General features: G+C 35.4%; 4 protein-coding genes across 19 annotated transcripts in view; 2 read left to right on the plus strand and 2 right to left on the minus strand.

The window, feature by feature from the left end:
* Positions 1 to 14,584, plus strand: part of LOC124179082 (cytosolic purine 5'-nucleotidase) — a 26,373-nt gene extending 11,789 nt beyond the window's left edge. For 9 of the 14 annotated variants that reach the window (XM_046563125.1, XM_046563128.1, XM_046563127.1 and 6 more), the window contains 8 exons: positions 11,330 to 11,403; positions 11,864 to 12,077; positions 12,170 to 12,593; positions 12,690 to 12,846; positions 12,935 to 13,175; positions 13,456 to 13,693; positions 13,784 to 13,903; positions 13,984 to 14,584. In XM_046563125.1, the coding sequence (XP_046419081.1) occupies positions 11,330 to 11,403; positions 11,864 to 12,077; positions 12,170 to 12,593; positions 12,690 to 12,846; positions 12,935 to 13,175; positions 13,456 to 13,693; positions 13,784 to 13,903; positions 13,984 to 14,154 (1,639 nt within the window). In that variant the 3' untranslated portion in view covers positions 14,155 to 14,584. Of the gene's footprint in view, positions 1 to 3,856; positions 4,204 to 6,037; positions 6,265 to 9,456; positions 9,976 to 11,329; positions 11,404 to 11,863; positions 12,078 to 12,169; positions 12,594 to 12,689; positions 12,847 to 12,934; positions 13,176 to 13,455; positions 13,694 to 13,783; positions 13,904 to 13,983 lie in introns of those variants that run through there. The other 5 variants (XM_046563137.1, XM_046563138.1, XM_046563136.1 and 2 more) reach the window with 5 other exon arrangements.
* Positions 14,203 to 16,371, minus strand: LOC124179085 (protein FRA10AC1). Its single transcript, XM_046563141.1, has 4 exons — positions 16,135 to 16,371; positions 15,813 to 15,984; positions 15,577 to 15,736; positions 14,203 to 15,498 (listed from the first exon to the last, which is right to left on the minus strand). The coding sequence occupies exons 1-4, from the start codon at positions 16,239 to 16,241 to the stop codon at positions 15,200 to 15,202; spliced, it is 738 nt and encodes a 245-aa protein (XP_046419097.1). The 5' UTR covers positions 16,242 to 16,371; the 3' UTR covers positions 14,203 to 15,199.
* Positions 16,372 to 16,878: 507 nt separating this feature from the next.
* Positions 16,879 to 18,503, plus strand: LOC124179086 (mpv17-like protein 2). Of its 2 annotated transcripts, none has more exons than XM_046563143.1 (3): positions 16,879 to 16,965; positions 17,453 to 17,614; positions 17,695 to 18,503. In XM_046563143.1, exons 2-3 carry the CDS (start codon positions 17,456 to 17,458, stop codon positions 18,124 to 18,126), a joined length of 591 nt encoding a protein of 196 aa, XP_046419099.1. In that variant the 5' UTR covers positions 16,879 to 16,965; positions 17,453 to 17,455; the 3' UTR covers positions 18,127 to 18,503. The 2 variants fall into 2 exon arrangements, with proteins under 2 accessions (XP_046419099.1, XP_046419098.1); XM_046563142.1 differs by having other exon boundaries at positions 16,892 to 17,202.
* Positions 18,504 to 18,657: 154 nt separating this feature from the next.
* On the minus strand, positions 18,658 to 24,061 carry LOC124179081 (N-acetylneuraminate 9-O-acetyltransferase). 2 transcript variants are annotated; one of them, XM_046563123.1, is made up of 11 exons: positions 23,570 to 24,061; positions 23,399 to 23,495; positions 22,191 to 22,449; positions 21,853 to 22,110; positions 20,792 to 21,027; positions 20,497 to 20,718; positions 20,101 to 20,422; positions 19,758 to 19,997; positions 19,388 to 19,678; positions 19,052 to 19,270; positions 18,658 to 18,973 (listed from the first exon to the last, which is right to left on the minus strand). In XM_046563123.1, the coding sequence occupies exons 1-11, from the start codon at positions 23,682 to 23,684 to the stop codon at positions 18,848 to 18,850; spliced, it is 2,385 nt and encodes a 794-aa protein (XP_046419079.1). In that variant the 5' UTR covers positions 23,685 to 24,061; the 3' UTR covers positions 18,658 to 18,847. The 2 variants fall into 2 exon arrangements, with proteins under 2 accessions (XP_046419079.1, XP_046419080.1); XM_046563124.1 differs by lacking the exons at positions 23,399 to 23,495; positions 23,570 to 24,061 and having other exon boundaries at positions 22,187 to 22,381.
* Between the last annotated feature and the right edge of the window lie 211 nt (positions 24,062 to 24,272).

Raw genomic sequence — 24,272 nt, forward strand, 5'->3', positions numbered from 1 at the left:
ACGCCCACAAATGGATTTAATTAAATTCATTCAATTCGGAAATCATATTTTGAGTAATATTTTGTGATCTGAAATATTGCTCGGTTGAGTTGAGAAGATTTCTTCCTTCGTTAAAATTGATTTCTTTAACAACGAATCATGTGGAAATTGTTTCACACTATATTTATAATCTATATCTATATGCAATGTTATGTAATTGCGTAAACCATTCGATTCCGCAATGTGGAAATTAATCAGGTTTACAGGTAGGCAACCTCGTAGTTTTTTTTAATGTCTCAAATTCCTTATAAAAATTTTTCCTACCCTTCTTTCTCCCCACCTTTATTTCTACATATTTGTACTATCCAAGTTTATAGCTATGCAAACGAACGAACGAGCGAACCAACTCATGTAGGAGATCGATAATTCTCTTCATGCTAAAGGCGCCGGCTATCTTGCGTCACTTTATCTCTGGCTCGTATAGAGATTGATTTACAGGGTGTCCCAATTTTATACGGTACAAAAAAGAATGGATTTTTTTTTTTTACCGCTTCGATCATTTCGTGAGAATACTGATGAGAAAAAATATATCTGTGAATTGCGTATTCCACTCGGCGTTGACATTGTATCGAAAGGAAATGGTGAAACTTACCAGGCTGGATGACCGAATGCGCATGCGCAAAATAATTGAACTCTATTAGTCGGCGAGATCGTCCGCAAGGCAGGGCAGCCAACTTTCTCGAAACGTGACGTGAAAGTCATGAGACGCCTCCGCGTTTTATTATAACAACAACAACAAAGGAATTATAACAACTCGTCGCAGTAACGTGTCATCAGTCATTTGGCAATAAAAGTTGGCCAAGTTTTCCCCTGTCATTGTAAATCAATGCACTAAAATACCATAACCATAACCTCCGCAAACCGTGTCTGACAACTGAAGTTTGAGGTGGCCAGCCTGTACAAAAATACGACAAAGTTCGCGCATGCGCCTAACTTTCGCAGTATTTTCTCCTCGGTATTTTGAAGAAACCTCTTTTTGCTTTTAATCGTAAAATATTATCCAACCTAACATTGTATCTCTGTAACTTTTTATTGTACTTGCTTTTGCGACAGTCATTGATTTATTCATTCGTTTTACTTAGCTGCACGAATAGCGTACAGCGATGCATTCCGATCGGAAATCCTGCATTTATGTATATTTATATCTTATATACCTACGATATGGGCACTGTATGCATGGGCGTTAATTAATTCTCAACAAATTCTTGAGAATCAATTGATATGCGGTATATGTATACGTGGAATTTTCTGCGTACACGTGTGTTACACGAATATAGATATTATACATATATCTATATATGCACGTATAGATATATTGGTACATGCGTAATTTACATGTATAATTATGTGTGTCCCACGCACCGCCTCTGCTTTACCTGCAGGCATGTGTGTTAATTCGGTCTTCACGTAGCGAAAGCAGTCGCTGTTTGCCCGTTTGAAAAAGAAATTGACAAGTATGAAAAAAAAAAAAAAAATTTATGTAAAAAGGGGAATTACCTAAAACCAAAACATAATCTGTGCTTTTTTTTCCCGCATCTAATTTGCCGGTAATATTGTATAGATGATACGAAAATGGTACACCTAGTACACGAGTTTGAAAACGGGTTTTTGACGTTAAGCGATAAGTGATCAATCCCACTTAGGTTGCTATTTTGAAAAAGATAATTGCGAGATTTGAAATTGTTTGTAGCAACAAGAATAAAAATAAAAAAAAAACGACTGCTGTAGGAAACTTTTGAATTTTGTCCCTGTGATTCAAAATTTTAATAAACAAGTAAAATAGTTAAGGAAAATTTGCTTCGAGTTCTCGAATCGACTCAAAATTATCGTCATCTGTTGAATGTATTATTCTATCTACCGATATATGTATTTTGTTTATTTATATATTCGTCCGTCTTTTGCTAATCGAGTAAATTTCCAAGGTTCAAAAAGTCAATGAAAACTTACTCAGAAATTTGACGGTGAAAAAACCTGCAACAACAGGTCGCATTTTATTTATTTATTCTTACTTTCAATCTGGTTCAAATCCGAGACGGTTGTCAGGTTTATTATAGGTATCAATCGAGTTAGCATGGATGAATTTCCACTTTGTAAATATTTATTTTAGCCGTGTTTGAATATGAAGCCACGCCAAGCCATATTTCGAAGCCACGTATAATATTATATATAGAGTGAGGCTTCTCTGGTGTCAAATATATGTAAAAGAAAATATTCAGTGCGATACGCGGTACATACATTGTATATGTTATACTGAAGAGTCGTTTGAATAAATTTATCTTCATCATTCAATTTCCTGTTTGTGAATTATCATATCCTATCGTGTAAATATACACTTGAATAATAACACGGAGAGCATGTTTATGTACGATATTCTGGTTCTTACATACATTCCAGCTTTTAATAATGTTACAGGTTTATTATGCACAGCTTTGATTTTAAAACATATTAATCTTTTGCTAAATAAATTGTCATTTATTATAGCTACTTTATTATAGACGAGAAATACGAGGAATATTCCCGAATTTATTGTTCTTAAACAATTCTGATTGATTGCATTTTAATGACTGCATATGTACAACGTATGTTCAAACAATCTTTTGTACCATTTTTGTTATTCGAAAAGATAAAGAAGATAATACGAGTCATTACAAATCATCGATCGAAAAGGCAATTCTTGTTTTCTTACTTCGGCGTTGTACATTTTGATACCAGAGTTTTGTTTCTTTTTTTTTTTTTTTCTTCTCACGTCAGAGCACGAGAATCTATGACGACGAAAATCATTCAGCAGAATTCCTCAGTCTGGAAATGAGCGCTCAGAGGAGCGGACGTGCGGAAATCGCACTCCGCGAATTTCGAGCACCATGACGAGCGCTCCGTAGTTCCTACGCAGTGCAGTGAGCTTTTGAGTTTTAAAGCTAGTATGTTTTTAATTATTGATTCAAGAATAAAGAAAATAATACTATCTCCAAATCTCCAGCAACCGCTTCGTGTAATTGAAAAATTCACAATCTTTATCGTTGGTTTGAAAATATTCTTGAACGTAAGAATGTCAATGATTTGATTAAATCCCGTCTGATCTTTGACAAAAGAACCAAAATCTTGGTCATTTTACGACCATAAAATATAAAGCACAAAAATGTACTTCGCGAAATCTTTGTACGGTTCTGAAATTCAAATTACGGTCCACTTTCAATTTGGGTACAACCTGTTGCCACCAGAGGGTTGGCAACGCTGGTCGGGTCCGCCAACCGTCGTAACTAAAAATTTTCACAGTCGAGGACAGTTCTCGTTACATAATACCGCATTGACCTGTCATCTGAACTTATGACGGTTGGCGGAACTGGCAAAAAACTGCTTTGCTCTAGAATTTCAGCGCGTGCGCTTTAGATCGTTCGACCGCTAGTTACTCACTCCGTATGCATGTTTGCATGTATGTATACAGAGTGCGTAGTCATGAGGGGGGGGGGGGGGGGGGGGTCACAGATGCAAGTGTAAACGAAGAGCTGTAGAAACTTTGCGTGATCCTAATAAGTATACATATTTATGTTACACCATGTATACTCGTTACATGTGCCTTTGAAAACCATAAAAAAAAAAAAAAAATAAGAGAATCAGGCAAGATGAAGAAAAAAAGGAAATAAAAAATAATAATAATAATAATAATCAGGTACGAATAGAAATGAGAAGAGAAATTCTTTCGGATTATTCTTCATCGTCGATACCGTACTGTAATGAAAGGGCGGGAGTTGTAGCGGAACTTTGCGACAGAGAGAGGGGAGAGTAATTAGTTTCGCTCTCGTCTGGGATAGACAGTCAGTCAGTCAGTCAGTGAGTTAGTAGAACTTGGAACTCGGTTGGGTCAGTCTTTATTTCGAACTGCCTTAAGTGCCCGTTATCACCGAATTTTACGCGGTTTTATTCGAGAGTGCGTATATTATGTGTGTAATATTAAAATAAACGTGCGTAAGGTATTTCATTTTGTCCTGCAACGTGCGTCGCGGTTTTGTAAACATTCCGTTCAACCATTCCACGTCTCTTTATTTCTTTCACGGAATCGCCTATACGTGTTAACTTTCTAATTTCATCGATGCAAAGTTTATTGACAATGAGATTGAGTTACGGCATTTAACCGATATTGTAAAATTACATATCCACATCAATTTGGTATGGATAATATTTTGTCCGTGTTGTGATCATTTGTTTGTTTATTTTATTTATTTGTTAATTTATTTTCTATTTATATTACGCACACAGTTTACGAATCGATTATTGTAGAGAGGAGAGGGAGAGAGTTAGAGAGGGCCGCTTTATGTCATTTTTAATTCGTTTTAATCTAATTCGTTCACGCTTTGATGCGATAACCACCATCGTATGATACGCCGTGGAATTTTTTACTCCTGCGTATTATGTGTGAATCATTTCTTTGGATACTTGTCTGTATAGCCTAAACCAATATTCACACTGGTCAAACTTGTTTTAACGATATTCTGGTAGTTAAAATACGAAATAAATCGAAACAAATAAGTAATACAGAAAAGTTAAGAGAATTTATGGCGTGGAAATTTATTTACATTTAACAGCGTCATTCGATTCTTCGCGCATATTAGAAACTTTTTCGACACAAAGAAACTATCCGATACGTATAAATTGTACTGTGAGTACTTTTCAATTTCTTGCAAATTTTAGAAATAAATTACAATGCCCGATCGTAAAATTCATTTTTTCAACCGCAATGAAAACGTACAGATTTTGAATATTTCAAGTCATTTTCCGGGAGTGATAATAATTAATCACTAATAACAATATTTTAGTACATTGTTGTCATACACAAAATCATAGTTCTAAAGTCATTTTTCTTATATTATCAAAAAACCAGACACCTTTTAACATGTTATCATATAATCTCGATCATTATAATCTTATAGATAATTTTGCCTATCAAATTTCTCAATTAATTATATTGTTCGGTCATATTATGATATATGTAGAATATAAAAGTGAGTTCTAAAAGTTTCCGGTCAGTATCAAAATTAGAATGATATTTCTCAGAATTATGATACAGCAAGAGATTATTAAATAACTGATTGCGGTGTTCGGTTGATTATTCATTCACTGTAATTTTATGCACTGCTATATTTAGGTTCGCATCACTCGCTTATCGTCTGTTTAAAGCGAAAATAAGTCTAACGATAATTGAAGAACTGTTAGAAATATTCATGTTAAATGCGAACAGCTTCCTCGAGATTCAGTTTTATAAAGAATAGGATCACCGTTATTATAATTTATACGTATTTCATCGTGCATATCGTGCCTAATTTATAACAATAATCGCATTCACGTACGAAATTTAAGGGCTTATAAGTATTCATTTGATCTTTTAATTCCAACAGTCCAACAAATTTTACTTGATTTTCTTGTTTAAATTTCAACTTTTTTTTTCCCCCCCGTATTTCTATCGACTATCAAAGATTATCGCTATGCAAGCTGATAAACGTGTGTAATATAATCTACCTATAGGTATAATAAAGTAGCTATTCAAACGCAGTGTTAAACACGCATAACATGCATAATCGCTAACAATTCACACTAATTAATTATTGCATGTAATTACCATACACCGATATAAAATTTTCCAGCGATAAATTCGTTTATCTTTGATACGTATGAGAAATAAAAAATTAAAAAAAAAAAAATGTGGAATGATTAACCCTTCTCAATTTGTATCTATACCGAGGACTCGCAGTGAAAATAATTCCGTGAAATTGTAACCATATACGCTTTATCGTTCAGCTGTATAATATATGCGCTTTATCAATTAGATAACGTCAATTAGCCAGAATTGATATTCACACGGATAAATAAACCCCTCTACACCTCGTAAAAAAAAAAAAAAAAAAAACTGATCTCCCTCAATTCTTCGGTCGAATTATTTATTTATTCTCGTCATACTTGTTACGTGTTTAAAGTATATCATTATGTGTTGTGTTACATATGATAGGTGAGTGATTTATTCACTGTTACAAGTGTGGAAGTATACGAAACCAACGCAGGTTTAAAACTTGAGACGAGATAGTTGTAAAAACGAACATCAATAAAAAAAAGGATCGAAAACCAGTCATAAAAAAAAAAAAAAAAAAACTTGAACATAATGTGGCTGAAAGATATGTGTGATGGTGCATTGCCTGCTGCACAATTTATGAATTCAAGGCTCAACGTACCTAATGAGTAAGTTTTTTTTATTTTTTTACACACCCACAGCATAACATAATGCGATACAATTTATAAATGACGCAATACTTACTTTCATTATCTATGTACGCGCGATTTTTCATCGTGTCGGAATTATATAATTATCACATGCACAGCGCACACTGAGCTTTCTTTTTGTTTTTTTTTTCTACGGAAAATACAAAAACCTAATATTCAAATCTGATTACGATTATACCGAATGTCTAATTACATGGTCGAAAAGGATAAGATTGAATTGGATTTCTTTTAATCGGTAATATCGAGGAATTGTTTGCAATACTCTGATTGCGAAGTAAAAAGTCTGAGTGTAATAAAATTATGGGGTATTTATCTCGTTTACAGCGTTTCCATCCGTGAAAATTTAATAAATGCTGATTGAATGACAAAAAAAAGAAAAAAAACATCCGAGAGGTCGGAACGCCTTGCGAGTTTCCAGTGCAGAAGTTTTCACAACTGTCTTTGAAAATCTGCCAAGCTGACAATCTTGAGGAAAAAAAATATTTAGCGTGAAAAAAAGTACGAAACACAGCTTTGATCATTTGGAAACAGGTTGAACAGCTGTGACTGATATGAATCGAGTGGAATTCAATTTTAACGTTATCTCCTTGGCGTAAAAAATTAATTTACAACCATCGCTTTGTAACTAAATAAGAAGATTACAATATATTACATATAATAGAAATGAATGCTTTAAAAATCGCTTGAGATGAATTTTTTCCCCAGCTTATCAGTTGAATTTCAAAAATTTATAAATTCTCCTGAAACCCATAATAACAGATCGAAATTAACAATTTCGAATGCGTGATTAATCGTTAGTAATCGAAAGAAATTAATTTTCACAAAGATTTATTTCAGACGATTTTCCGAGACTTCAACTCCACCGAAAAAAGTCAGCTTTGGTTCATTCAAGATGAATATAAAAATTCAATTCACCTGCCGTTATCATTTTTCAAACCGATCGATAATTCAAACTGTCCGATGTCATTGTTTTACTGATAATTTTTTATTCCTTAGTTTTTTTTTTTTTTTCTTATCAGGTTGTAAGCTTGATTATTGGTATAAAATATTTTTTTTCTACTCTTCAAACCGCGTGGGAGAAAATAACGATGAAAATAAATCTGCAGCTGCGTTGTGCGTCACAACGCAGCGGTGCCTGTGGAAAAATTTACTCATACCTGCCGCGCATTCGGCATCTGCTGTTACACTGGAACACATCGTAATATTATACATACTTTGTAAATTGTGAGCAGTAGCCATCTATATTCGCGAATTTGGTCGTGCAGCGGACCGCAGGTTTTAAAACACTCGTAAATCCTGCAGCAATCTTTATTCCCGATTTAACTAATAAAGGCCGATTAATACTGTGTCTATCAGCCACCGATCGATCGTTATAAACCGATAATTAATTAATAGTTAAGTCACGTAACGACTTGGACATTGCTTAAATAAAAAGTGGTTAAAGAGTGCGCGATTTGTCTTTCGTCGTGCAGCGGAATTCACTTGTCGATATGATTAATAACTTTTCGGATAATTTTTAAGTTGTGTTTACTGAGTTAAAAATACTGCTGTAATTTTTATTGTAAATATTGTGTATGATAAAACCGCGCACGACATTCTGCGTTGAAAACTACGCAATACACGCTCGTGAATTTGATTGAATGTGATCGAATAGTCGACGAGGTTGAATTCGTCGGTAATGCGAACGTAACGAAATACGAACGTAAAGTCCATTAGTTTAAATATTCAGGGTTTTTGAGATGGTGAAAAAAAAAAAAAAAATAGTAGATTAGAACTCGATCGACAAATCTCGTGTATTTTTTTTTTCATTCTGTAAATTTTCAGTGACGACAATTATCAATTTCTTCTTCTTCTCAAACATACTCAGAAATACGTACATAAATATATTCGCCACGCTAGCTTGCAAAAATAACAGTGTTGCAAGTTTTACGTCAAGAATCGTGTAACATAATTTTATCTATTAGTAGGTCATTACTTTGGGACCGGGTTGATGTTCCGAATTTGAAAAGTTCCGAAAGCGCCTATTTGGTGGCGCAATTTGAAGTAAGGAAGTCGAACTTTTACGAAACAACAAAATTTCGAAGGGTCGGAAAGCCTATGGCTCAAATTTCCGAAATGCAAGATTCCAAAAATTCAAGTTACGGTAGAGCAAAGTTTTGATAGGGTAAAATTCCGAAAATTAAAATATACTCACGCAACGTAGTTTACTCGACAAGAGAAAATCAGAATGACCAGGATTCCGAACGTAAAAATATCGAAACTCCAAAACAACGAAATGTCAAAGTGGTGAAATTTCACTAAGCTAGAAATTTACAGAACTGAAAATCTTCGAACAGTCGAAATTTCGGTGTTTCGAATTTTCAATTTTCTCATTTTCACACTTTCGAAACTTTGATCTTTCTTTAAAGTTTGATTTCCCTACTTCAAGTTTCGCCGAAAAAAATATCGGCATTTCGCGCTTTCGGAACTTTTCAAATTCGGAATTTCAACCCCGCCTCATTAGTTTCTTTGAATTAGATAAACTCTTTAAAATATATAACAATATGTTTTCGACAAACGCGGGGTCTACACGTTGACAAATTGCCTTTGGCAATTATTAATGTAAAGAAGAGAACAAAAGTGCTTTGTGTAATTATTTTCCATTATACGTTATACTTGAAAGAAAAGTTTACTGTACGTGCAGGCTAAATATAAATCGTGATTAATCGCCACCTCGAAAACATATTATAAGTATAAAGACAGTGATGTTTTATCTGACCTATCGAATAAAAAAATATATACATAAGATTGCTAAACCATGTTATTATGCGAGAAGAGGCTCTCTTTGTTAAGTGCAGGGCCGCTTTTTCCGTCAACGTCCCGCTATTCTTCTTTTTTAATTTGTTTTTTTTTCCCTCGGGGATCGTACGCTAAATAATAGCACAATAATGTAAAAAAATATCGGTTGCAATTTTTCTCCGAGGTTTTTTAAACCTGTTCTTTTCCGAAAAATATAGATTCTTCTTTTATCGCGACAGATGCGAATGGCTCTAATTTTTATAACGGTAAAATTTGACAAATGTGATTAACAAGTGGATGAAATATTTGCTGAAAATTTGCTCAAGTTTACAAATGAAAAAATTTCATCAATCCATCGAAATCGTTGAATCTGCTGATAAATTATGTAATTCCTCGCGATTCTTGCCCAAGAAAATAACGTTTGAAACATGATTGAAAAAATGAAACAGCTTCGAAACGAAATACCCGAAAAATACATACGAATGATACATATATTAAACAGGAAAATGGTGAAAGTATTACCTATGTGAAAAAATTCTTTCTTTTTCAAAAGTTTAGCCGCGTTGGATATAATTGTTTTCACGACCTCGGGAAGTTAAAATATTTACTGCTGAATAAATAAATAAATACAAAGTACAAGACGGCTGAACTCGCGAGTATAAATGTCAATAAGCCGATATTCGTTCAAGTGCCTTGTACATTCGACTGCGTTACTAATTAATACGCACATCATTATGCTGTGTGTAAAATAGTGCGCAAGAGAGAATTTCACCGATTTGTACGGACGATTCGCAGATCGATAAATAACTGATTACTTAATCGCGTATTCAAAATGCCTGGGTGGCTATTTTCCATCGGCCACGACGCTCTCCCCATTGCTACGAATAATAGGTAAGCTGTAATAGCGCCGAATGACGAGATCGAGATTTAAAAAGTGAAGCTCTGCAGCTGATTGATTGGGAGTTGAATGGATTCAGTTTTAATGGAATAGAAATATAAAACCGCATATGAAAATAAACATTGTTCAGTTATTAATATATTTGAAAAAAATTGGACATAATATTGTCATGTTTTTTTTCCCCCCGTTTTCCATCATTTTATTATTTGGCCAGTTATTGTGGATTACGATCGATTTTGTATTTACAGATTAATTATGCACGAATCGTTTACAGTAAATTCTAAATATGTCGTTAATATTCTCTCTGGGAGAATAAAGTTTATCAATTTCGTTCAATAATTATAATTGGTGAATCGGAAATTCAGTTACATATCAATAAGATCACACGTAATTCGTGATTTAAATTATTTCACGAAATGTTGTATTATAACGAGATCGAGAATCTTGATTGGAAAATAATCGGTTCCATTTTGCAATCCGCTTAGGATCGTGTTTGTGTTATTCATTTCTTTCCAACAAAGTCCATCGGGCAACGGACCTTCAATCTTTTTCATTTGCGTGTAATATAGAGTTCAGTAGCGTGTAATAATATGCTGTTATCGTTTATATGGTTGATTCTAGCGATGGCTACTGAGCTAAGAATAATCGATGCATCGATTAATGAAGTTCAAAAAAAAAAAAAAAAAAAATGAATGGGCGACAATTAATCGATTATTTCGCATTTTTTTGAAACGATGTATTTGAAACTAAAATTTCATTTATCGTTCACTTATTACATCAAATAGGTACTTACAATTAGTAAGGAAGACAATGATAATAATTGATACTTTAATCACATAAATTGATATTGTTTTGCGTCGTTCGTGGGAGTAAAAAACAAAAAACGATTGTGCGGAAAAATAATCGAGTCGGTCGATTAATCGAGTTTCAAAAATAATTGATTATACTCGCTTATAACCGGTAAAAAATAATCGATCTAGTCTAAAGTCGATTATTTTTGGGCGTCAATTGATTCGTTTTTGTTAATTAAGGAAAGAAGCGTCAAATTCGACGCGAAGGATTGTAGTAATCTCGAAAAATCAAGTATCATTATCATGCCAAAGGATATTATTTCAGATAATTTTGTCACCAACAACGAGGCAGAATCCATTAAATTTACTGAAATAATTTCGGACAGTTTTTTATTTGTTGCCGAAAATTCCCATACCGAAGGGTCCGTAACCCGTCATCACGCGGTCAACAGGTCTTGCCAACTTTTGTGTTCATATTCATATTGTTCATATATTTTGTGACCAACACGTTAAATTTGCTAATTTTAAAAAATATTCCTTTTTATCTCTGTTCCAGAATATTTGTCAATAGAAGTCTGCATCTCGAAAATATCAAGTTCTATGGATTCGATATGGACTACACATTGGCTGGTTGGTGTCAAATTTTATTGATTTCTCTTAACGTTAACACTTCGCTCGATTGAAAAAATATTAATTATATCGACTAATCCGGGTGACGTAATGGAATATTATGTCAACTCGGTTTAGTCACTTTTTTATTTAAAATGAAAAGTTCGCGAAGAGACCGCGTTGAAATTTGTTATTCAGTATTCCGCCATCGTGTAATTAAACCAATCGAACTAATGATGTTACAGAACAGTCTTCTGATCTTAAATATTTATATTTATGTGAAATGCGAAATCGCTTGAAACCCAAATTGTCAATTTTAATCCAAAACACTAATAAAAAATCACGGGTCATTTAAACTGAGTTGCGACCTGAAATTGTCATTGGACCAAATGTATGTCATATTTTCTATCACTTTAGATTCATTCGAAAATCTATGTGATTTATGCTAAACATTTTTCTATGGAAGTATATTTTTTTACAGAGTACAAATCGCCGCAGTACGAACAGCTGGGTTTCAATCTTCTCAAGGATCACTTAGTGTCTCTGGGCTACCCGGAAGAAATTAAAGAATTCGAATACGATCCGAGTTTCCCTGTAAGAGGCTTATGGTTCGATACTCTTTATGGAAATTTATTGAAGGTTGACGCCTACGGAAACATTCTCGTATGCGTCCACGGTTTTGAATTTCTCAAACAGTAAGCTAAACGTTTTTTGTTCCACGATACCGAGGCATCCTTTCTTTCCCAACTTCCATTATTTGTAATCATTAATTTATCGGTTGTTTCAGCTCCCAAGTTTACGAACTTTATCCAAACAAGTTCTTGCAGCTCGACGAATCGCGTGTTTACGTACTAAACACTTTGTTCAACTTACCTGAGACTTACCTGCTGGCGTGTTTGATAGACTTTTTCACAAACTCACCTCAGTACACACCAGAAAAGACTGGCGTAAAGGCCGGCGAGCTCACTATGAGTTTCAAGAGTATTTTTCAAGATGTCAGGAACGCCGTTGACTGGATACATCTCCAGGGAGATCTGAAAACCAGAACTATACAGAATTTGGACGACTATGTTAAAAAGGACGAAAGGCTACCGATGTTCTTGACAAGGATCAGAGAGAATGGTGCCAAAGTTTTTTTACTCACAAACAGCGACTACGTGTTTACAGATAAAATTATGACCTACCTCTTTGACTTTCCTCACGGAGCGAGAGTGAGTAGTGTTGTATATTTTCAAAATATATAAATGTCACAAATACTTTCTCTTCATCTTTTTATTCTTGTTTCATTTTGTTTGTTGCTTTTTTAGCCAGAGGATCCCCACAGAAATTGGAAAACTTATTTCGACATTATTGTTGTCGATGCTAGTAAACCACTGTTCTTTGGCGAGGGTACGATCCTCCGTCAAGTTGACACCAAGACTGGGGCATTGAAATTGGGAACTCATAGAGGACCTTTACACTTAGGTAGACTTGGAGAAAAAAAATAATAACAAATCTGATAAGACTTTTATGGAAAAACTCTAATTCACCTTTGTGCTTTTACAAAACACAGGCGAAGTATATTCAGGCGGTTCGTGCGACGTATTCACTGAACTAATTGGCGCCAAGGGCAAAGACGTTCTATACATTGGTGATCACATTTTTGGTGATATATTGAAAAGCAAAAAAATACGGGGTTGGAGGACATTCTTAATCGTTCCTGAACTCGTTCAGGAACTTCATGTTTGGACAGACAAATGTCAGCTGTTTGCAGAACTCCAAAGCCTTGACGTTATGCTCGGGGAAATGTACAAGTAAGTGTGCTCGAAGCTGGTATGCAATTGTGGTGACATCAGAGAAGTCACAACTAATCAGAGAAAATCAGAAAACTCGCCCAACATTTTTGTTTTATCTGGAAATGAGAATCACGTTTTTGCATTTATTAATTTCTTTCGAAGTAATACTTTGTAACCTCGGAAAATTTTTTGAAAACAGAAAAGTAGAGAGATTGCGATTTTCTGACATTTTGGTTGTTATTTCCTCAGCTTTTTTTTTCCAATAAAAATGACCGGTTTTTCATTATTTTCTTTGTAGAAATTTAGATAGCAGTACAAAAGAGAAACCAGACATCTCAAAACTTCGGGCGTCGATAAGGGATGTTACGCACAAAATGGACTTGGCTTATGGTATGATGGGTTCTCTATTTCGCAGCGGAAGTAGGCAGACGTTTTTCAGCAGCCAGGTCGTGAGGTATGCCGACCTCTATGCGGCAACGTTCCTGAATCTTATTTACTATCCGTTTTCCTACATGTTTAGAGCACCTGCAATGCTGGTTGGTAATCCCAAGATGCGTTTCCAGATCGATAAACGGCTTTATAAATAATTATTCATAACGCGATGCATGTTTTTGTCACATATTTAGATGCCTCATGAAAGTACGGTCGCACATGAGCAGAGATTTGTTATGGAAACTCCAATGATCAGTCGATCTCGCACATTCAAGCTCACAGACGAGGAAGAAGATCAGGGAAAAGTATTCAGCGTAAGTTTTCACATGGAAATATAGGCACTTCCGTGATAGCTAATTACAGAATATTAACTAACTTTGTTGTATCCTCTTAGCAGGGATTAGTTGACATCGATCATACAGGGAGCCAGATACCACATGCAAGACCTGAAACACCTAGAAATGTGACACATACTCACGACGAAGATTGTAGCGACGAAGATAGCGACTCGCAAAAGCAGGCCAATATCGAAGCACGTAAATTGTCATTGAGAGAAGTAAATTAGATAAGCCGTTAGATGTTGACTATTGATTATTCAGTTTTTAAACTACTCGAATTTTGGCTTTCACCACTGGTCAAATTGTTTGAAGCTTTTAGCCCGTTTATAGGCAAAGAAACAATTGATAATTCTACACGTTGGCGTGCTGTGTAATTAAAATATTGCCGATAGTCTTTATGTAATATACATGATATTGTATACGACGAAAAAAATTTAGTTATAATAATTATTGTTAAGCAACAAAAAAGGACTAGCAACGCCGACGGGTGAATTCAACACGTTGAGAGGGCAATATGCCCAGTCGTTTACTTAGATTAAGAAGAAATGTTAAACAAATTTTTAGATATCTAGAGACGTTGTATATCATCTGACAATATTGTAATCGTTACATATTACCGTATATGATATGAAATTATAATAAATTATTTTTTATTTACGTTCAGTCAATACTATAGTAATCTTCATAATATATGATAACTTGGAAGGTAGGGGAAAAGAAATCTGCAATAATGGTGCTTGCATGTTGCTAAAGTAGTTTTTACTAATCAAATCAATTTTAAAATGGAGGGAAAAAATGTCGAGAAATTGGAAAGCACAGTGTAACGAACGTCGGAATTCAAAGTGAGATACGTAGCTTAGTTTTTTCACCAGATATTTGAATTATACATACGTACAAAATCCAGAATTACAAAGTTTGCATACGTATAACCATACAGGTAGACAGAATCTAGCGCTATTTAAAAAAAATTGAATTTACTACGTTATGAATTTTTTATAAATAAAATTTATCTTATACTCCTGACAGGCTAGTAATTTTGAAATCCTGGAATAACATGACATGAAATTAAATATAGCTAGTGATGAAACACACCAGACGAATTATATCGTTTTAGTTGAAATCAAAAAACTGACCGATCATGAAACAATCGTTCCTGTCTATGATAGTATGTAAAATGAAATCCGTTTTTATTAGACAGTATAATAAGTACACAGTACAATTGTTCTGTGAAATGAGAGTGTATTTTCGTTATTTACTACGGTGTAATCTATTTTACATGAACAGTTCGTCGAAATACTCTTCGAACTCTTCCTCCCTTGATTTTTCATTGCTATCTATGGGCTTGTCCTTCCAAATTTGCGATTCCTTAACGGTTTTTTCTTCCTTTTTGTCGTCGGCTTGATCTTCCTTTTCAACTTTAACTTCAATCGCGTCCCTTACCATAGTAGTAGACGTCGCCAAAACTTCTTGGACGTCAACAGTTTTTCCTAATCGTTTTAAAGATTTTCTTCTTTTCACCTCCCGCTTTTTACTATGATGATTTAACTTGAGAGAACATTCTGGACAAAGTCCTGGAAATTAATAAATTTATATGTACTGAACAAAGAAATTGGTCATAATTTTTTTACAAACAAATGTCGGAGACTCACTCAATTTGACAAGCGCGTTTTTCTTCTCTCCATGCTCGACATAACCGAAATTTACTTCCCAAGTTTTGAGCTCATTCTTTTCTACACACCTCTTGTTTCCACATTGAAACTGACCCTTGCCTATGACAACTTCGTTCTCTGTTCTCCATCGGAGAGCAACCTGAGTTTTAAAAGTGGAACATAAAGCAATGGCGTATTACAAAGCAAAAGTAAAACGGATCAGCGGAAAGAGGTACCTTGTTTTTTTTGTAGTGGGTCAAATCGGATATGCAGTACTCCTTGAACAATTTGTCATAGTATTTTTTTGCCAGTCTAGTTTCCCATGAATCGCGTACGTCGTTATCTTCGCTGTGCCATAAAAATCTGTGCTGATCCCGAATAACATCGGCGTCTGTTTTGTCCCGCGACCTCGAAAAACACGCCGAAACGTCATGATGAACAGGAAGATTATTTTATTATCATCATGTTTCTGGTCAACAGATAACTATCATTCCATCTATTCGAATGCATTTCGAACCTTGTTTTTTTTTTTTTTTCTAGTAAGTAATTCTCACTTACGTGTCCCGTTTCAAGGTTATGGCTGAACCTTTTCTCGTTAAAAAATAATCATTCATCAACTTCTTGTGACGATCATATGCCGAGAGGTTCGCATATGCAGGAAACATTATATCAACGTTTCGGTTTTTCCATTCAATTACTCGATTTTGCAAAAAATCGCGCTAAACGCGGCTGACACTCAAATTCGTCTTTCTGCACTTGTCAGATGGATTCTTGGTTACGTTTATCTGTGAATAAGTCTATGAATATAACGCAGTGTGTGAGTAGAAATCGTAGATTTTGATTGGCTGGTTTAAAATAACAACCAATCAGATTCTACAATTTCTGCAGTCACGCAGAAGTGTAGCCATCATCGCCATTTGTATTCATTGTTGAAATTGAAATGCCAAATTATATGCCGCCCACTGAAATTTATTTACTCTCAATTTTGTTTACCCCGATAGCTAGTTAAAATTATAAAAAATAAAGTTCGATAGACTGAGTAATATACTTAACTGTTCATCACCCGTATAAGAAATCAGCCAAAAGGCAGTAAATTAGCTAGTGTAGCGATCCCTTGACACATAAAGCGCTCAAGCAGTCAAATTCGTTCCTTTATGATTCATATCCAAAGGAAAACGTTTAGAATTATTTTTCACTGCTATAGAAGTTGAAAACATAAAATAAAAAGTTATATATGAAAGATAATTAATAAACCAATACAGAGTTCTGAAATTTACAAGACTCCACCCCAAATGTGAATAGTTTTGATACGAGTAGTTTACGCATCACGAGTGGTCGTGGTCTTTGCACGTGGCCTCCGATGCTTTCTGCTATCAACCGCTACTCTCGGTAGAAGTTTTAACGTTCTAAAAGATCGCTTTATTTCGTTATAATAGGAATAAGTTGCATTCACCGTTGTTGTAAAAATGATCAAAGTACTGAATCACTGTTGTTTCGATGCTCGCGCTAGTCTTACAGATAACCTTAAATCCTATGTTATAACCCTTGACGCAATTCCCTACGAACTCGGATAACTAGTTTCAAGACGAATACAACTGGCTAGGATATTATTACGTATATTATACTGTGAGTGTAATAACATGTAACACTTTCAACGAAGCAAAAAACATTGTTAAATTGCTTTTAGGCTAATAATCGAATACAAGTAACCTAACTTTAACTGATATTTGCCCGCCGTCTTATCTGTAGCAAAAGCATTGATAAACTCAAAGGAAAACTTGTTACTAACGTCATCCGATCGATTCATACCCGCAATTACCTAAGTTTCACAGTCCAATCATCACAACACAACTCTATCAATACCCTTTGATTTCAGAGAATGAGCATAGCTCGTGGGGTGACCCAACTTGGAAGTCGGGTCAATCAACTGAAAGAACAAATATTCTCACCAAAAAACTTATTTTACACCAATATCGCAATTTCCGTATCTCTCTCCGGCGTTGGTGACATTCTAGAACAGCATTACGAAATTCTTCAGGTAACGCAATTCCGTATTTTTTATAAATTCAAAACTCATAGCTAATACATATTAACAAACATAAGTATACTTACATTCAGGGTACCTGGGAAAAATGGAGTCCTGTAAGAACAAGACACATGGCGATATCTGGTATGTCCGTCGGCATAGTGTGCCATCACTGGTACAGATTTCTAGATCGAAAAATGCCGGGTAGAACAATTGGCATTGTCTTAAAGAAGGTATTGGTTGACCAAATGGTGTGCTCTCCTCTTTGCATAGGAATGTTTTTTGTAACATTGGGTATACTGGAGAGAAATACCTGGACAGAGTTTAAGCAAGAAATCAGAGACAAAGCCCATCAGTTGTATCTCGCAGAGTGGATTGTCTGGCCACCTGCTCAAATCATTAATTTCTATTTCTTACCCACCAGGTTCAGGGTGCTATACGATAATACCATATCTCTTGGCTATGACGTGTATACCAGCCAGGTTAAACACGACAAACCAGTAGCTGAAGATAAATCTGAATAACTCAGGCATTTGCTAGAGTTATCACTACTTACCTAGTTAATTGAAGATATTCTGTTAGAAATTGACAAGAATATTATACCATTGAATTCAAATCGATGTCATGTACTACGAAAGATGAAATTCATGTTAGTTTTAATGTATCTAATTACTACAAATATGACTCTGGGAAATGGTACCAAGTGCTTTTAGATTTAAATATTATTTATATCACAATCATAATTCAAGTGCGGTTTCTAAAAACCATTGTATAAAGTACAGAAATATTAAATTATATATGTGCTAGAAGCAGTGTAGGAAAGAAGAATCAACTGTACATAGGGGTATTTACAAAAGTATGAGCAATAGCAGATTTTAATAAATTCAACGATTCTTTAAAATTTCTGTCGAGGGGTGAATCACAAGTGAAATTTGGTATACAGTAGGCAGGTAATATTATGAGATGTTTGGAGATGATAGGCGAAATTACAGAAAGATTTTGGTGAATTATCAGACTTTTTTTTAAAGATATCTAGGGATTCTTACAAATACTGCAAGAATTCGAAGAATTTTGAGACATTTTTCAAGATATTGCAGCGCAATAATAAAAGAAAACGTTTGGTGATGTTGAAGAAATGAAAAATTGTACGAAATTTCGACAGTGGATTACCCCTCGATTTTCGTTTCCGTACTTTTAAACACGATCCTAGTTCATTAACTGGCAGTGAAACAACGATGAAAATATTCAAAACATTCCATCGTGTATACCGATTGGTACCAAGACAGCAATAAAGAGCAACAAGTTTCGCGCAACATGCCTCCAGTCATTTGGTACAGCATAAGGGGCCAGAACATGGGTCAGCCGGCAAATCTAAAGTGGTAAAAAATATTTCAAAGCATTTTTGCATTTTCATAATAAAATTAGATCACCAATAACTGTGGTTCTTACCTCGTGACTTGCGCAGATAAAAATAAACGATGTGACTAGCAGATTGAGCACTGGAAATCGTGGTAGTAGAACTAAAACTCCATGGGAATCTGCAGCCAGCCAAACGTGTCCCTGACCAACAAGCGTTTCCAGACTAATCCGACCTAGACCAGCCAAAAGCGCAGAGTGTTTTCCTCGCAGAGCCAGTGATGCATTTCTTAGTACAATGTATCCGACGATCTAAGCACATGTCACAAAATTTTTACATTCGATTACACACTTATACATGAATGGACAATAGTGTTACTTCATGCTGGCACAACAGAGTTTTTCAGCTTCAACAGATATTTAAATTACCGGTATAAAAGCGACATAAGAGTGAACTTCTTCACATTCTGAGGCAGAATGGCAAATCATTGTGAATGTACTATACGCAGCAAGAGAAACTAGTGCCAGTACAGGGGCCAGTGCCATTCCAGGAACATGATCAAGCCTCTGCAGCACTAGCAGACCTGCACCGAATCCAACACCCCAAGCAACACTGTATCTGTCGACACGCCATCGGGACCACCATTCGCGTATATCGTCATCTGTGGTTACGAAAAGTGCCTTCCATGGGCGGGTCACGAAAACCTTCTCAAAAAACACCTGACCGGATTTCGATCCAATGATTAATATTAGAATGGATGGTCAACAATATTTTTATCTCTAAATATATTAAACCAACCTCGGACATATAGAGAATAGTTATGACACTCATAAGTCCTAGTAATTTTAAGGCTAGGTATAACAACGCCCTTGGGCCGTGCTCAGCCAAACTCCCTGAGTGAACTCTAGGCGGTAACCAAGCCAAGACATACACGACCAGGAACCAAAATGAGACCAGTGGAACGAAGTGGTAAAACTGATATGGTCGATTCATACACAAGCATAACGATACAGTGAGCAAATTGAGCCTGAAAAGAACCTAGAGAGCATCGACAGGTAGTAAGATTTTTCAATTGTTTTCTTTCTTTTTCTTCTTTGCGGACAAAGAAAGGACGAATTTTCTTGCCGCCAAATTCTCTTACCCTCGCAAATCTGACCAGGGATACATCCCCCCTCTGCCAGAAATAACAGAAATGCCCGTAGCCTGATAGAAATAAGTAAGCAGAATTGATCAGCCTTAAGTGCATGTAAATCGGGAGAACATTTCTTGCTCCCGTTACATGGTATATTAGCACTACAGCTTGCATAAGTCCTCGCAACTCATCTGTTTGCTCTCTGTTTAGAGCTCTGGGTCCTCCCTCTCTTTCCTCGGTAAAAAACAGACCGAGAGCCAATATGTATCCCAAGGGTAACCAGAAGCTGAATTCGCTGTAGTATTTGTTTTCTTTCATGAAGAAATTCGTCCTGTAATGTTTCAATACAAGTTTAAATTAAAATTTCAGTATCTTGAACATGATGGGTTCTGGTGCCCAGCTTACCTGTCGCATAGGTAAAAATATGCCAAAATAACTGATAGAAGTGCCAGCGAGGTAATTAGTGAATAAAAATTCTTCTCCTGATTTTGTTCAGACTTAGGATCATCGCATTCGGTTAATTCATCGTTATTTTCCACCTCCTGGAGCATCACTCGCGAGTACAAGTGGCCTGTACGGTACTGATTAATTCTTCGGTAAATCCAAGCACTGGTACCCATTACTGTGCTGAATGATCAAAGCATACCAATTAAAGAAACAGGTTGTTAGGAATGAGAGAGAGCAATTTTTTAACTCTCACCACAATGCTAAGACAGAAAATGTCAGCAGTTGTAAAGTCGTGGCAGCTTCTGGATAGCTGCAACAACTGCCATCATCAAAATTCATGTGATCATTACAGTACGTGTTAAGCAGAAGTTGTACTTTGTGGCGCAGCGACAGAGGGCTAGCCAGATAGCCGTCTGGACTTTGTTCCAAGACTCCAGCACCAACCAATTTACTGCTCTCCCAAAGATGGGCCGAACTGTGAGACAGTATCTGTTGAGTGTTAAATTTTTTTTTCTTCTCTTACCGAGTTTAGTTGAGGGGGTATATGATAAACGGCTAAAAAATTGGGTGACTTTTGGGAATTTATACCTCAACAACCGATGATTCCATTCGTTTGCGATGTATTTTATTCAGACGTGTATAGATCAAACTTCTTTCACGTGTTTTTTTATCCAAATTGTTTTTCGGCAGCACTGTTATTGACGATAAAGTCAACCATTTCACTTGGTGGCATCTTTTGAGGTGCCTATGATATATCAAAAACAGCTCAACTAATTTACGTATTTGGTGCCAATATTCTTGGATAGTTAATCCTCTTCGCTACCATGTCACTTCTTTGCCAATTACAATTTTTTTCTACTTTTTCGTCAATTAAATAAAAATTTCCTAAATTTTGCTTCAAACAGGTGCCATTTTGGCAGAGAAAAAAATTCTTGTATGAGAAAGAGGATAAACTGGCCAAGGATACTATCTTTAAATTTAGAGTAAATTCATAGGCCATATTTGAGTTTTCGTGGACAGCTTGAAACATGTCAACGAACGAAATGGTGGACGTGATTAAAAATAACAATGCTTTCTACTGATTAATTCAAATCAAGAAAAATGTATGCAGATAAAGCTCGATCTACAGACTTTCGAATAAAACAAACCCCATCAAATTGAACAATTTGTAGTCAAAATGTCAATTTATGAAATTCACCCACTTTTTATGCTCTTCATATGCATATACCCCATTAATCGTTCTTAATTGCTAATACATCTTATTTTTTTTTTAAAGTTAAAATGATGTCTCGAAAAATGTCTGCTCTGAATCACCTCCGTAGCTGCCTTGTTGCATACATTGATCTTTGTGTTGTCGATACTGGAAAGTTGCGAGGGAAGTCTTTCCTTCAGTACTGGATCCTGCATCATCCAAAGAAGTCTAATTCCTTTTTCAGCTAAGGCATCTGCAGGTTGCACGAGTCTGACAAGTCCTCTACTGTAATCGGTATACAACTTCACCTCGCTAGCGTTGTTTACTAGAATATCGGCTGCTGCACACCCGGCAACTACCATACTTGGTGCTGGGCCATCCTAAAATATAGCAAATCGCTTTACATTTGAAACTTTAAATTTGTTTTGGCTTGATATTGCTGTCAGTGATTCTTACACACCATCCAGCCTCTAAAATCTTCTGACATAGTATCATCCAATCTCGGCCGCCACAGGAACTGTACATTTAGTTTTAATTGTACGTCATTGAAACTCAAATCTGCATTCTCAAGCAGCTTTGCTGAGTCTGCAGGTTTTCCATCGACGCTGAACTGTGATACAAACGACTTGTACAATTGCTGAACCCTGGCATCTCCGGTGAATACAAAGTGGTTTCGGTGACCCATGAATGCCAGATACCTGAGGCATCTCCGGCTGTCCCTAAGATTATGTAAGGACCAATTTGAAGAAATAAGTAGAATAAATGAAAGGTGTAGATTAGGCTCAATAATTCAGTTGAAACTAAAATCAAATTCCCTAGATCGACAATCAAGAATCATCCAAAGTAATGTTATGGGTCGATTGCGTGTCTTGCAGTTGTGATGTTTTCACGTATTTACCAGTTATAGTCTTGCTAATTAATTAAGAAATCATTCTGATTTGCTATATTGCCTTGAAAATAAAAAAATCCACAAAATAAAAAATAATTGTAAGATTTCAAGTTGCAGCACTTGAATTTAGTCGTAAATTATCCAGTTCTTTAACCAAATAGATTTCAAGTCATGAAACGTAGGTATCAGTTTCCATGTATATAGAGATAAGAAATATTGACTATAAGATTAAGTTGCTCAATATGAAGTGAAGTAATGTTTCCCATGTATCAAAAGTTGGAACTCCTAACAACTCTCTGAAATTGCATTTTCAAGAAGTGATAGATTAACGAATTTCGTTTACTAACATGCTGTTATAGAGCAATATTTTTTGGATACTTAAAAAATATCATCACACATTATGCGTAATAGTATCTGTAAATAACTATAAGACCCAATTTATAGTACGAGGAAAATTTTTTTGCACATGATTTTCCCCCGTAATGTAAAATACTTGAGAGCTGTTTCGAAGTGATTTTGAATTTCAGCTAAAGCGTATTGTGTATCCTACTTCAGAAACACAATTAGGTAGAAGAAAAGTGAGAAAAATGTATTCTTTTGTGATTGTACACTCCATTTACAAAAAAAAAAAATCCATGCCAATTAAAGCTTCTTCATAACAAAATTGAATTCTACAGCTAGAAGACAAGAGAATCTCACAGTTTTGTTTTCGATGGTTCACAAAACAAAGATTGCTTTCCAGTAAATAACTATTGATTGGAACTATTTAAAATAGTTACGTTTGGGTATAATGATGCATCATGCATCCATAGGGTTGCCATTCCTTGTCACCTTTATACCTTCCCTCAGTCAAAAGCCATCTGCATGAGTCACTCCCTTAAAATTCAAGGAAAAATTGTGCAGAATAAAGAAAGAAGTAATGAGATTTTATTCTCACAAATATTCTTTACCGTAAATAAGATGCATCACACCATGATATACGATAAAACAGAGAACTAAAGCTGCAGCAAGTTTTTTTGCACTAGCAACAGTTATCAGGCTTATGAAGTGCTCTGCGGACGTCATTCTTTGTTCTTCTGTTTAATTTTTCGTTGTATTTTTTTTTTCTCTTAACGCCGCAAGCGGATTATTTGAAATTTCTGAAATTATCCCATTCCTTAAAAAATTTCTTTCACCACCGGCACCGAAACCTTTTTCCTAGTAGGCACCATAACCTCAAACCACCTCGGTAGCTTGAAACAAGATATTTTGTATTTTTCATATGGCATGAGTAAACATTGTCAAGTTCAAATCTTATACCGGAAATAATCGCAGTGATTATTTTACATCGACATTTTTTGTTTCCAATTTTTACACGCCGCAACTTTAAACGTCAAACCGTGATTAACGCGTCAAGTCCCAGAAGAGATGCAAAGTCAAGTTTGAATGTCAGATATATTTGTAATTCCAGGTCAGGTTAGATTCAATGGCTGAATGATTTTGGACATTTTGGACCGGTTTGAAACTGACTGCATGCGGTGCACTTTGAGTGCGATTTCCTCAGTTTTCAACTAATAGCAACGGCAAAAATCTAGGAAAAACATTCTGAAAAAAAATTTGCATCGGCTGTTCTCAATGATCTATAGCTCTAATTAAAATTGCCCAATTTCAATT

This window comes from Neodiprion fabricii, chromosome 3 (genome assembly GCF_021155785.1).
Source record: "Neodiprion fabricii isolate iyNeoFabr1 chromosome 3, iyNeoFabr1.1, whole genome shotgun sequence".
Taxonomy (NCBI): domain Eukaryota; kingdom Metazoa; phylum Arthropoda; class Insecta; order Hymenoptera; family Diprionidae; genus Neodiprion; species Neodiprion fabricii.